Below are 15,034 nucleotides of genomic sequence, written 5' to 3' on the forward strand. Positions count from 1 at the left end.
CGGATTGATCAACACGGTGCGGGTAAGACAATGCTAAACCTGGTGGGAAAATCGCGAGAACAATCGGCGACGGCGCTCACCTGAAAGGCGCTGTCAGCGGGCGAGGATAAACCCACTTATGTCACCCCGGAAAATTCCTACGTAACCCCCCCCCCCCGGTGCACAATGCAGCGGCGAGGCGGGGTCGAGTGGGGGTGCGTTACTGAGGGGTGCATTTAAGAGCTGCAGCGGTCAGCTATCGCTCGCAGTGATCGTGCGGACATCACACAGGTCACCTCGTCCAGTCATCATCATCATCTGTCTCTCTCTCTCTCTGTGTGCGTGCGTGCCGACAGCGTTCGAAATCAGCAGACGACATCTACTGATAGCTTTGTGACATCACGCCGGCTAATAGCGACGAGGCGAGCAGCGCGCTATAGGAAAGAGAACATGGTAATTTCGCGATGTGAAAACACTAATTACGAAGCGCAATTTAGAGCGAGCTTGAGAGAGAGAAATTCGGAGATAGATGTAGGAGATTATCCTTAAGCACTCGGCGACAATAGGCAGGTAGATTTGGCTATATAAAGTAGGGACCGCTGCGCCGTGGCGGTCACTTGCATCGCGACAGCAGCGGGATCGGAGCAGAGTTAGTTCTAACACGGTCATCGGCAGCTTTCGTGTATAGTCCTTCACGCAGCGGTTGCTATAGAGATGGTAAGCTACCGACGTCGTTATTGATGCTGGGCGTGACTCACTAGTGTCGTCTGCGTTTCTCTCTCCCATCTCTCTCTCTCTCTTTCTTTCTCTCTCTCTCTCTCTCTCTCTCTCTCTCTGTCTCTCCATCTGACTCTCGTTCTGTTTGCCTCTCACTCTTTCCGCTCTCTTTTTCTTTCTCTCTCTCTCTCTCTCTCTCTCTCTCTCTGTCTCTCCATCTGACTCTCGTTCTGTTTTTCTCTCACTATTTCCGCTCTTTTTTTTTCTCTCTCTCTCTCTCCTTCTCGATCTCTCTTTCTCTGTGCGTTTGCATGTTTTGCGTGTTTGTGCGCGCTGCGCGCGCGTAAGCGTGTTTGTGCGATTAATGGATGAAGGATCAAGCGAAGTGGTAGGAGGTGAATTTTGCGAATAACGGAAAAGAGAATGCGAAGCACATCTAACTTGCGTGCATAATGCAAATTATTGCACTCTAGTGCCGAATTTCGGCGAAAAATAATGCCAAAAAATGCCTTTTCTAGAAACGAAATAGTGCAAATTGCGGATGCTTACTGTTGTACACCTCCTATAGCTGGTTTACGTGGTATTACACAGAAATGGAAGCAACTCCATTCAATGTAACTAAAAAGGTCAGGCCTTTATAATCGAACATGGGATTACGCTCAGAATGAATTTTTCTCGGGCGTCCTACATTGGCATCTTATAATTTTTTTACAGTTGGTGCGTATGATAGACATTTAACATACCAAGCTAATATCGGCAATCTTCTCTATAATAAGAGTTCTATACGAGAAAACGATTCATTTCGTCAGATACTGAGCATGCGCAAAACCAGAACTTAGTCTATAGCAAAAACAAACTACATTTTACGATAGTCGCCATTGTAGCAGGGGATCTGTTCTGTATGCCCATATTGCCAGCATATGCCTATAGCTATAATATTGTATAGCAATGAATTATACGTGTATAATAGACAGCTGGTATATTCTCGACTACTTCGTTCTTTCTATACGTTTTTAACGCGAGAATCTGCCTTGCGATGGCGACGCGCAGGTCGTTCGAAATTCTATGTACAGAATAAAAATTTGCCGGATATCCTACATTGGGTTGGTATAATCAGGGGTCAATAATGACATATATATTTGTATAATTATATAATGGTATAATTTTTCATGTCAGTTCTCGGTATCGGCATTCTACATACGTACCCTCTCTCTACTTTACAACTAGAAAACTACCATTTCTATCTTTAAGTACTGGACATGCGCGAACCGTTATTTTAACCCAGATCATAATTCTGCCTGCTACACTAGACACTCTTCAGGAGAGTTGTCTGTAAAAGGAAATTTAATATCGTTTGCAGTCCACCCTCCCCCTCCTCCTCCCCCTCCCCCTCCCCGCCCAAAGATTATATTGCTTTACAGAGAGCTTTATATATATAAGTGCTGAATAAACCAGTTGAAGTACTAATAAACTTATCTTAATTAAACATTGTTAATTTATCGTTCATAGTTCAAATCATCATCGTTCAAATTTTGGATGGATGTATGGATTCAATGGATTATTTTTGAAGACAAGATCGTGCGAACCAAGATTTATATATTTGAAGGGCATAATAAACTTTCTAATTGTTGTAATTGACTTCCGCAGTATATTTACACAGAGCGTTCACACAACTCTCTTCAAAATAACAAAAGGGCGAGATCAACAATTCTTTGGCCTATATATAGCGTATGTCATTTTGCGTTTTTCCCGTGCCTTATGCCCACGTAAACAAGTAACATTGTGCTGGAACACTCAGGTGTCATTGTGAGTTGGTAATTTGCTGATGGACTGCGGGGGTAAAACACTGAGCAATCAAAAACGCCCCCGTAAGAACAAACACCACCCACGGGTCGAGCATACAGCGCGTCGTGCCTTGCACAGAAAGACGATAGCGGGCGCAGAGGGGAAAGAGTTAAGAAGTTTAGGGGGAGGGCAGAAATGGAGGGGTGAGGGTCTCGTATGTGTTAAGCGGGGGCGTATGTTCTTTACTAGTGCCACTGTGATGACACCACGCTCGTTTTCCCATGAACATGAACATTTGAAGAATTTCTGGTGCTAGTCACTAGCATCTTAACAACCATGCGAGGTACTGCCTCCTCAGCAAAACATATGCTTCCCCTCCCCCCCGTCCGCAAAATGTACGCACCCTCTTTCGGTACACGCAAGGGGCACATCGATACCCCGACCGCCCCCATGTGCCGCAAACAATGGTCACAGCCGAATGGTCAGTTGCCTATTATTAGATAAGCGATGGCCGTTGCGTAACATCTGGCCTCTGGTCATTCACCAGTGGACAAAGGGTTGCAGTGGGCAGCGGCAATCAAAACACGGCACTTTTCTCGCGCGGAAGGCTGAGGCCATCATTGCGGACATCGGCTGACCACTGTCCATACCCGCTACGGCAGCGCTAGCCTCGCGTGGAGCAAAGACGGACATCATCGCGTGTGGAAAGACGGACTAACATCGCACTACAGGTACGTCAATCTAGCGTTCCTTATCAGAGAGAGAGAGAGAGAGAGAGAGAGAGAGAGAGAGAGAGAGAGAGAGGAGGAGAAAAGAGAGAGTGTGTGCGCGCGCGTGAATGACTAGCATTTAATATGACGCACCTCAGTAATGTTGAGTAACAGAGCGGCTTACGTGAACACAACGTTACCGAGCTGGGGTTGACAAGGTTACCGCATAAGCAAACAACCGTGTGCTGTCTCTATCTGGGTCGACTGATACGAGATACCGAATATATATGTTCATCGTGAAACAGTGTGCCACCTTTATAATAAATTGTCATTAATTTTAGTCTAATTTTTCGATGATAAAAGAGAATTCTATTTCAATAAAAGACAGTGCCACGCTAATAACTATGTACTGTTTCATATAGACGCGTGCACGCTCATTACGTTTAATCATGTTTTAATTGCTTTCATGTACGTGATGTCTTATATTGCATTATAATATTAGTAATTAATCCCTATTCTCATATATAGGAATTAATTATTTTCTCGGTTATTCGTCTGGCTTTTGATTTTCTGGTATTGGTTTGTTAGTGCACAAAACGTGGCACGTACAGCAAACGGTGATGAACATGAAAATAACATAGAGGACCACTAAAAGTTTCCACGCGCATATAGCTCTTCGTATTTAGCTCACGACTGTATAGCTCTTCGTATTTAGCTCACGACTATATAGCTCTTCGTATTTAGCTCACGACTATACGTGCATGAGTCTCAAGGTGGCGCTAGCGGCGTTCTAATCTAATTATAGTTCTACTTTAGTACATTTATTATTACATTTTCATTGTGTGTGTGTGTAAAAGTGATATATCATGTATGATAACAGGGCCTACATTATTGCAACCAGCATTGTTGTTGTTTTGTAGCTACCCTGTTTTGATAAATAAAATATACTACTACTACTACTACTACTAGCGGTGTTCTAATCAACCCCCCTCTCTCTCTCCTCCCCCAGCCGCCGTACGGTGCTCCAACCGTCGTCTCTTCCATGACCGCCTCGCCCACGCCCAGCGTATCGACGACGACTCCGCCGACAGCAGCGCCGCCGCCGTCGAAGAAGAAGGCGACGCCGACGCCGGAAGAGTTGAAGGACAACACGTACTGGGACCGGCGACGCAAGAACAACACGTCGGCAAAGCGGTCGCGAGAGTCGCGGCGCGGCAAGGAGCAGCAGACGGCGTGCAGGGTAGTCTACCTGGAGCAGGAGAACCTGCAGCTGCGCACAGAGGTGTCCCTACTGCGCAGCGAGATCGACAAGCTGCGCTGCATCCTCTACACCCACTAACAGGTGGCGCCACCGGCGATGCGTCATCTAACAGGTGGCGCCGGCCAGCGATGCATCATTTACACCCAGTAACAGGTGGCGCCACCGGCGATGCGTCATCTAACAGGTGGCGACACCAGCGATGCATCATTTGCGCCCACTAACAGGTGGCGCCACTTGTGCCGCATCGCCTACACCCAGTAATAGGTGGCGTCACCTACGCGCATGCGTGTCGCCCCGTCTCGAGCGAGAGGCGGTGCTGCATGCTGTACATAGGTGGCGCTACAATAGCCAGCGAGCTTTTGCAAAGACGCCGTATGTAGTGGATGAGTTCGTAGGCGTTATACTGATAACTTGTTTGCAGAGAGACATAGGTAAGACATCGGTGTGCAAATGGACGAGTTGGGGAATGCGTAGATGTCAGAAATGGACAAACATTATCGCCTATTGTACTGTCTTGCTCAACCCACACACAACGACACATTGTCAGATCTGTGCAACTACCATTATAGAGAGACCACATGTCTATAAAGGTAGCTATCGATGTTTCTCATAAGTGGCAGTTATATAATGATACGTTCTATCAATAGTACATAACAGAGATCTCTATTATGTACTATTGCTTCTATAGAACGGCCAGTTTTTCATGCAGGCCGTTTCCTTTGAGTGAACGTTAAGTGAAGGTGTAGCCGCGTATACACTTGCAGGAATGCGTCACACCACGTCGGTGAGACATGGTTCGATGTACTGAAGTTATCCGTGAGCCGCGTGCTGTTGCTAACGCGCGGCGTAATGGAGGCAAACGCCGAGCACACTAGTCAACGCAAGTGCCGTGCTCGGCGGGAAAGTTCATGCGAACATACAGGGTTACGAATAGTACAAAATCCTAGAAGGCATGCGAAATTCGTAATTTCTAATTCAATTCACTTACAGATTTCGAAGCTTTTCATTACTTCATAACTTTCGAATGAAATCTGTATTCTAATTGACCATCTTTGGAGAGAAAAGTAACGAATGATTTGATTGGTCATAAAAAGCTCTTTGGTCATAGAAAGCCTTCTGGGCTTTCGTAGAAAGGCTGTCTTTCATTGCTACTATATTGCTCAATTGGGCGGGACCACACTATTTGTAAGAAAGTCACTTTTTCATATTTCTGACCGTTGGTCATGAAGACGTGGTCAACATATTGCGCGATCGAAGCACTACCTATCGGAAGAGGTTTAGCATAATATAGTCTATCGGCAGGAAATTAGTTTAATTACAAACATATTCAGTAACCTCGGCCTAAATGTATATGTATCAAAGATGTCACTCGATATGTGTGTGTGCGTGTGATTGTGTGTGCGCTCCAAGTGTATCGGTGTATGATATTGCATCGATGCATGGAATCAACGCCACTTGTTTACGTTGTGCATTAGCGTTAGTTGTGTTTCATACCTATATTGATCTGTTATTATGCTCTTTTTTTGCGTTTTGTAAATACGAATCTTATTATATTGATTAGTTACGCCCGCAGACTCGGCGAGCTTGCATTCGCGAACTTCTGTCATGCCGGAGTACGGTTGTACGCTGGCGCCACCTGTAGCCAGAGTTCATCAACGAGCAATAAACTTTCCGTGTGTGGTTTGAGAACAATAATATTGCGCGTAAACCTGTTATTTATTTGTACTTGCGAACTAAACTAACAGACATACGCACGCACGCACGCACGCACGCACGCACGCACGCATGCGCACACGCACATAAATGCAGCTCCGTACTTCCATCATTAGTGCTACAGTGATTTATACCACCACTGTAAATTACAACGTGATTAACTGAATTGAAAGATAGCCAAGCGATTTATTTCTTCATTAGCCAAACTGCTAAGTTTATTAACAAATACCTGGTCAACAGATCTTACGTGGAACACTCCCACGCACACATCCACCTGTGCATATCCATTTGTGCTATCGAACTGTACATTTAAAATGCCACACACGCGCACGCACCCATGCACGCACGCATGTACTTGCATGAGTCTATATGCATTCTTTACATATTTTAGATATATATACCTTTTAAATAATACATACACACATACTGTTAAAGCAGCGAAAAGTTTTATGGCATTCCATGTTTGGTGTTCAACAATTCTGAATACTTGTCTAAAACAAATCGAAAATCCTCTTTTGTAGCTCTTGAAAACATTTCTGAACACAAAACCTGTCTTTTCTGGTAACACACGCATAAACAACAACCCAAAAACATGTACTGAGATTAGGAAACTCCCATACGCAAGACATGTCATACATGCCATGCAGATTTGACATCCTGAATATTCATTCATAGCAAGGAAAAGCAAATGCAAGCGAGTGATAAATCAGCAATTCATTCTCCTATGCTACGTATTTTTAAGGGTAATGCTATGCAAGTTAACCCACATGATACACGCGCTGCTAGTCTTTGGGTGCTGATAATCGGACGCGTTCTTTCACGAGTGCTCATGTGTGTACACCATGATATACAGATATACACATACTACCAGCAGCTTATAAATGGAATCCATTTATAAGCTCCTGATACTACCTATATATCTATATATTACTATATATATAGATGATGTGACCCAGTTCAGATCTAGCGTATCTTGGTTGTGCGACTGATAACAACTCAACTATTAGAAACTGGTTTACGATTTATGAAGCCTGTCTGCCTCCACCAGCGACAAGTGATCGGTGAAAAAACTACGAGCAACACAAAGAAGTAACGGAGCAAATAAACGAAAATGCAAGTTTAGCGGTGAGACCTAAAAAACCAATATAGCAACTGCTCCTTATAGAAATATTAAATATATAAATAATATGGCAGCTGGATCCAGTTGCAACCATATACAAGAAAGTAGAACATACTCCACTCATAGAAACTGCAGTTTTTTAAGTTGCTACCAGTCGCATGTGTGGGCATGTCAAGAAAAACTGGCATCTAAATGCGAAACCGAAACCCAGTCACTCTCATTTGCTTGCAGTTATGCCTCAGACAAACACTAGGCTTTGAGCAATGCAATTTAAAACACAGACTCCTAATTCAACGTTGTCGTTATGTTTCTGTTAAACACAACGTTAACGTAAACAATGTTGACGGAATAAAGTTTCCTCATAGGAAACATAATACGCTAGAAACATTCTCCAGCCGCCCTTTCCTCCACATTTACATCACATATACCGTACGTTAATTGAACCGAATTTTTTATAGAAAATATACGGTACACATCCAAAAAGACAAATAAACGAAATTAGTGTTTACTTAATTAAATTAATTAACAAGATAATAAAATCTTCTTCAGTACTCACTGATGGGCAGAGGAGCGTGTGAACAGTAGGTAGTAGAGAGGAGGGTGGAGTCACCGGGATGAGGAGAGGGCTTCCTTTCCGTTCTTAGAAGTTGTTTTTCACCACGAACGCCCTTCAAAATCAGGCGGAGATAATCAATTATAGGATTCAGGTGAAGCAGCGCATAATACGCCAATTTTGAACAACCGCCATGTAACTTACGATTTTTTACGTCAAGATATCACAAAATTTTGGGCATATTTCTACCAAATTTAATATATAACATATAATAATGATATCAATAGTCATATCAATAGTAGATATCAATAATAATGAAGTCAATATTAGTTTTGTTAGATATCTGACAATAAAATCGTATAAATCGACAGAGATCTGTGCTGTTCTGTGCCGTAATAGACACGACATGCCCTGTTCGTAAGCATCGTGATGGGTGATAAATCGGCCGAGTCGTTAAAGAATTCGTTGTAATAATCACGGGTATTTAACGAGTAGCTTAACGACATTATAACGAAACCACACTGTCCAGGTCATCGTTATGCGAAGCCTGACTGTACATCACTACGTACTTCACCGCAGGCGTCTGCTTCGGGAAACATATAGAACTGCTACAGCGAGAATACACGGTAGCCACACTCTCAAAACACCGCAGTATGCCACACTTTCATCTGCCCCACTTTAGCTATGGAATGAGCCGAGAGATGGCGCCACCGATGCGCACATATGTAGTGAGAAGCGTATAAGCTCAGATAAGGGAATGGGTGGTCACGATCATGCCGTACTTCCTAGTGCCTGCTTCTTCGTCTGTGTCAGCGCCTGGTCGCTGCCACTCAGCGGCAGAGACGTGCAGCCCACGACCTGATTGCGACACGTCTCTATGTTCTCATCTATTAACTTTGCGAGAGCTTCTCGGTCAGTCTGGAAAGTCAACGCCAACACACGTGATAGCATCACACAGCACGACGTACGATAACACAAAAGCCATTGCATAGAGCAGTGCTTCTTAAACCATTTCAGTGTAAATTCACCCTCACGAAATTTCATTCACCCGCGACTAAATTTCCTCATATTTTTTGGTAAGTTTCATTCACCCCTAAATAATTTCATTCACCCTTGGGTGAACTATTCACCCTTGGGTGAACTATTCACCCTTGGGTGAACTATTCACCCTTGGGTGAACTATTCACCAGTTTCAGAAGCACTGCCATAGAGGATGAGCAGAGGTATACAGCCAAAGTTGTTTCTATTGAGTAATGACCACTTTCGTATTTTGGAAAAAGGGTCAGTTAGGTGGCACAGGTGGCAATGGTTCCCTGTTCAGTGTTGTGAGGCTGCAAGCATCAAATGTAAGCTTGCAGGGTGCAAAATTAACGGGAGTCCGGAGTCAAATACTCCCTGATTTACTGTCGGACTCCCCGATTTGACATGTGCAGGAGTCCGTGTGACTCCCTAAAAATTCTGCCATACTAACTAGTTCGTTCCGTAGCACGGCCTAGCGGAATTACTGTACGTTTTCAGCTAATGTCCAAAGAAAATTTGGCAGACGTGCAACTGCATGAATCTTATAAATAAGCACATGCGTTATTGTTAATATCTTTAATTTTGAAACTCAGACTGCAGACTCCCTCTTTTTGAGAGTAGGAAGTCCGTTGGACTCCCTTGTTCAAAACTTAATTTCTACCCCTGAGCTTGGAATTCCAAATGTACAGTTTTTTATTAGTATTATCTAATATGTTGGAACTAAAACTATAACCAAAAGTGCGCTATGTGCTATGTATGTGCAGTCCTCCTCCTAAACAAAATTCAGTACGTGGCAACAAGGGAACCACTATCTAATGTGCAGTATCAACATCTGTGCCACGTGGCAATTAATGTAGTAAGTATAGCAACCTTCTACAGTCCAGGCTGGACTATAAATAGTGACTTCTAATATTCTCAGTTACTGTATACGCTGTATATTTCGTGGTGGTTTAATTTTCGTGAATTTCGCGAATGCGTCCCCGACCGCGAAAACAACAATACACTGTTCTTCACTGATTCGGGAATTCACCGGCCGCGGAATTAACCACTCGCGAAATTGTCCGCGAAGTCTGAATTCGCGAAAATATCTGTATGTGAAAAATATGGCATATACAGTACTGTCCATGCAGATTTACTAGGACTTACCTCATTGATAAAGCCATAGTGTACCAATTCTTCAGCTAGCATCGCACTACTATCAGAATCCAACACCTTACAGCTCAACTCTCTATTCATCTTATCTTCCATTTTCAGCAGAAGTGTCAGCTGCAGAAACAAAAGTGAAAAGGCAATTTGAATTACTGTATAAATGCTGAAAGTATATGTAGTTCCATCCCCATCTCGCTGTCACTCCTGCCTCCGCCTCAATCATTTTCTCATTACGTATCATTCATTACCGACTGAGAGAATACCTTACCTGCAAGCCCTGACCTTCCTGTTCTGCGTGTACTTTGCACTGCATGTTCAATACTCGTGATAACCCCCACCCCCTAGCGCTACCCCCCATCTCTCTGTCACTCCTCTTCTCCTTAAAAAATCATTTTCTAATTACATATCATTCATTACCGACAGAGAAAATACTTTAACTTTACCTGTAAGCCCTGACCTTCCTGTTCTGCATGCACCTTGCACTGCATGTTTGTCACACGCCTCACTTCTACGTCCGGATCCGGCGTGTCCGACTTGACAGCTTCAGCGACCTCTGGTGATTCCGCCCTCGGACGCGTACCTCCTGGAGTCTCAAACAACGTCAGCGGGTAGATTCCAATCCTGCAGACGAACGCACGGTTAATGACGACATTTGTCTCGTATCACCACTAAGGTTATGTGCACGAGTCCTTATCCATAAACAAAGTATATTACCACAATATATTACCACTGAGTCCTTATCCAACTAAACAAAGTATATTACCACGAGTCCTTATCCATAAACAAAGTATATTACCACAAGTCCTTATCCATAAACAAAGTATATTACCACAAGTCCTTATCCATAAACAAAGTATATTACCACAAGTTCCTATTCCATAAACAAAGTATACTTACCACAAGGTCCCTTATATTAAAACAAAGTATATTACTATCAGAGTCCTTATCCATAAACAAAGTATATTACCCACGAGTCCATAGTTATATCTTTAGTTTCCTTAAATCTATAACTGTTTGATGCATGTATTATGTAACAGTGGTGTGCAGGAGAAAAAGCATGCATTAAACAATGCTGATTGATGAATTTGAATCCAGATCCCAGCTACTAGCCACTAATATTTGTTAAAAACGTATTCCTTAGTTATAGCAGAAAAATGCAGTACTGTTGGTTGGAAAAGAACAGGTAAAATCACATTTCAGCTCAAACCGATTCCATAATTATATGTGGTAGGCGAATGAACTTATGGTTATTAATTACTCACTTCACATCTTCAATGAACTTGTCCAGTGTTTCAGTAAAAGGGAAATCCATGTACCTAAACATGCACAAAAGCAACATCTTTTTCAGATTCCTTAATACAGTGCGAAACCAGATGGTTAAAGATGGGCATGGCTATAAAATAAAAAATTCATCAGCGCACATATTCAGTTAACAAATGCCATGAGTGTTTGTGGTTGTTTCTGAACTAATTAACAACTAGACAGTCAGTACCTGCGAAACAGCTTTGACTCTCCAACTTACTTGTATTTATGAGAGACACCTTTCATGACCAGACTAGCACACTGTGTGTCGGCACTCTTCTCAAAAGACTCATCCGTCAGACTCTCTAGCAGATCTAGCCATCAACACAATAAACACAACCTGTTACCAATTAATATAAGGAGCGTCTTATATAACTAGTGCAGCAGAGCAGCAGAGTGCATTTGATGATGTCCTCTTGAAATGAAAAATACAGAATGCATGTCAGACAAATATTAAGCATTGTGTCGGGTATAAGCTGAATTTTTTCTCTCAGAAAATGTCTTCAAAATCTTGGAGCCAGTTCATGGTCCTTCAAATCAAGTAGCGAACAGGGTAAGCCAGTCCTGAAAGGTTTTATGCAAGAATTCCCGAATCAAGACAGGAAACATACTTCGATGGGTGTCACTCACCCTCTACGTGCCATATTGTGACTATGCATACGTGGCAGACCTGCCAACCTGTGATTCATGAAAATAGTAAGGCTTTTCTTTTCCTGCAGCAGGCGGCCATTTTGTTTGTATGTTATGCGCGCAATGAATGATGGGACTAACTCTAGATCACGCGAGAACAACGTGAATGCGTGATCCAATATGGCTGCGCCCACAATCGACAGATATTTCTCGGCTCACAATGTAAACAACACATTAATTTTCAAGTCGTAAAAAATCGTAAGTTTTTCAGTTTGATCGTACATTCGTAAAAACAACTTGGAATTAGTAAGGAATACGAAAAAATCGTAAGGGTTGGCAGGTCTGCTATGCATACGTGGATGCTTGCTGCCCGACATACTTACGGGGCGTCTGTATGAGCTTGTGGGCAGCCACAAGCCGCAGTGAATGCACCTCTACCAGAACTTTGTGAAGGAGAAGTTGACGGGCGGTGGGTCGCTTCGTCGGATCTTTCTCTATGCATTTCAGAATGAAATCCTAGAGGAAATTAATGAGAAAAAAAAGTTTGCAATTGTAGACAAATGGTATACCAATGGTAGCCAAACACTTTATCTTGGTTGGCGTAAAAAGTGGGTGGCCGTGTTTTTTTAAACTAAGCTAATGTCTAATTTCAATGCGTGCTAATTACGATTAATTTCAATGAAAAATTATGGTCCAATGTAATTTACTGACAGCAAAATTAATTGATTTAGTCTTTACTGTTATTTCTTAGGTTAAGCAAATATTATGGTTTAATTTTGTATTTCACTGCATCCTACTGCAATTCGGCCACTTGCGCATGTAAGTGTGCACGCACACATGCACACACACACGAACACGCACACACACATGCATGCACACACACATGCATGCACACACACACATGCACGCGCGCGCGCACGCACACACACACCTGCTGCAGATGATCTTCCAATGCATGTATAGTCTCCTGTATTGCAGTCTCTGTCACTGGCTGTCCTTCTCCATTACTTGATATGCTACCCAACGTTGCCATCTGTGAAGAATCAAATCCGAAATGGTTTCAGGTAGTTCTACAAATTTTTTAACATTTAAAATTCACGCACTATATATAGTACTACTGTGAAATGTCCTCCGAACCCTAGTTGCAATGAGCTGCTAGGCGTTGCATTATAATTGTATTAAAGTTCATTGAGATGATCAGCAAGCGAATCGTGTGACGGAGGAAAAGCATTTGTGTTCACTATGCAGCAAGGCTGGACGATTACACCATGTTTTTAAATAACTTCAGGGGACCTATTGCACTTGTACTATACTATAGATCACAAAACATCGACTACAAATTTGCATCTTCCCAACCACATCTCGTACACAAGCTAAGTAAAGTTATGTAGAGATGGTTTATTTTGCTCTAACTTACCTCCAGTACACAAATTCCCAGAGCATATATGTCGACTGCAGGTGTAACCACGGAACAGGATGCAGCTGTAAAACAGCGAGAATTCATAGAAATTTAAATGCGTGTGCAAGCTTCACAAAAATCGGACATAAACATGCGTTTTTTACAGTGGTACGTTTCACCTTCCGACAACGGAGTAGTAGAAATACATGCGCCTAATTGTGTCTATGTGAAACTGTACCAGGCCATAATAAAAATATTGTTTGTTTGCCCTCACCCAACCGACCTGCCAAAAAGGGGGCAACTCAAACAATTTTATTGATCTTTCCCATTCTTTTTTTTTTACAAATTGAATGACTGTACATAATTATGTAGGCAATACATTATATGTACCAAGCAAAACAAACATTCAACATAAATCTTACCTCCGTACTCTGGAGCAATATAATACATATTCCTCTTCTCCTGTCTGCAGGTTTTTACATGCTGGTGTATCGCATCAGGTGCAACTAAAACAACCAAATAACGTGAATAAGAAAACGATACAAGTAAATTAATGGGGGAATTTCGGGGGAGGCGAGTGGGTGAAAGAGGAGAAAGCTTCCCGTACTATCATGAACATATCTATATAATGAACATGAGAGTATGCTATGCTTTAAACAAAATACTGCTTTCTAATAACTAGTCTGTTCTGACATGGGTGAGATAGTAGCTAACCTGAGCCAATCTTTATAAGTCCATTATGCTGAATAAAGATTGTGTCACACGTCAGATTTCCATGAATTATAGGAGCATCACAGGAATGCAAATAACTGAAAAAGAATAAACGGAAACCGAGTGAGTTTGCATGGTCTACACTAGCTATGAAATTCCATGACTAAGCACAAGTGTACCATGAACACTTTACCATAATGGGTGCCCTTTTTCTAGTAATTTCTTTTGGTAATTTCTGCCCTAGATTGTGAGGTACATGGGCAACCACGAACTAACTACTAGTCATGCTACCATCAACCAGCTGCCAGTTTTGCCGTGATTAAACCCAGAGAATTACCTTAAAGCGGATAGAATTTGCGTGCACCAGCGTTTCCAAGACTTGGCATTGATCGTCTTATTGTTCTTCTTTGTCTTCTGCAGGAATTTCTTCAGCGAGCCGGACGACATGTACTCAGTGATGAATATCACCTGCAAAACACAAACGACATTTATTTCACATGGTGCACTACCTTCTGTCAGGGTTTCGCTCCCCATGACGGGATAGCCAGTCCCATAGTCTAGACATAGATAGTCTCCCATAGATAGTCTATGCGGCGACACATGCTCCATGTAGCAAACTCCTGTCTCTCTGACGACACACGCCATACACCACCACTCTTCTCGCTCTGGCGACCCACGCTCCATGTAGCAGTCACTCTGACTGCCTCAGTGTCCTTGAAGGGATTCGCGTCACGTTCGCTCGCGCTAGCACCGTGCGTACAGGCGGTCAATTTCCTGACACATCCTTTAATCTACAATTGTGATGCAACATGCAGTAGGGCACAGAGAGAAAACAACGCCCGGTATTGAGCATGTGTACTTAGCCACCTACCCTCGGATTTTCCGCATCTCTGTCTGTGTCGCACCAGTACTTGTGAAACTTGACGATGTTTGCATGCTCCAACTGTGTGAGATTATCAAACACTTGCTTGATCTTGTCCTGTAA

At 42.8% G+C, this 15,034-nt stretch overlaps 2 protein-coding genes across 2 annotated transcripts; one reads left to right on the top strand and one right to left on the bottom strand.

Moving 5' to 3' along the window:
- The first annotated feature begins 4,172 nt into the window (after positions 1-4,172).
- Positions 4,173-6,147, top strand: LOC106813734 (cell death specification protein 2-like). Its single transcript, XM_014817952.1, has one exon. It carries the CDS (start codon positions 4,234-4,236, stop codon positions 4,528-4,530), a length of 297 nt encoding a protein of 98 aa, XP_014673438.1. The 5' UTR covers positions 4,173-4,233; the 3' UTR covers positions 4,531-6,147.
- A 175-nt stretch (positions 6,148-6,322) lies between these two features.
- Positions 6,323-15,034, bottom strand: LOC106813728 (nuclear receptor-binding protein-like; the record flags this gene model as incomplete). The annotated part of the gene is made up of 12 exons (XM_014817941.1): positions 6,323-8,756; positions 10,005-10,124; positions 10,451-10,628; positions 11,270-11,323; positions 11,530-11,623; positions 12,323-12,455; positions 12,871-12,972; positions 13,357-13,421; positions 13,761-13,844; positions 14,053-14,147; positions 14,387-14,517; positions 14,921-15,034. Coding segments are annotated over 12 exons (1,317 nt in total), but the record flags the coding sequence as incomplete, so codon positions are not given.

Source organism: Priapulus caudatus, unplaced genomic scaffold, assembly GCF_000485595.1.
Source record: "Priapulus caudatus unplaced genomic scaffold, Priapulus_caudatus-5.0.1 Scaffold815, whole genome shotgun sequence".
Lineage (NCBI taxonomy): Eukaryota > Metazoa > Priapulida > Priapulimorpha > Priapulimorphida > Priapulidae > Priapulus > Priapulus caudatus.

Coding starts and splice junctions, on each gene's coding strand:
- LOC106813734 (XM_014817952.1), top strand. CDS start 4,234: ATGACCGCCTCGCCCACGCCCAGCGTATCGACGACGACTCCGCCGACA.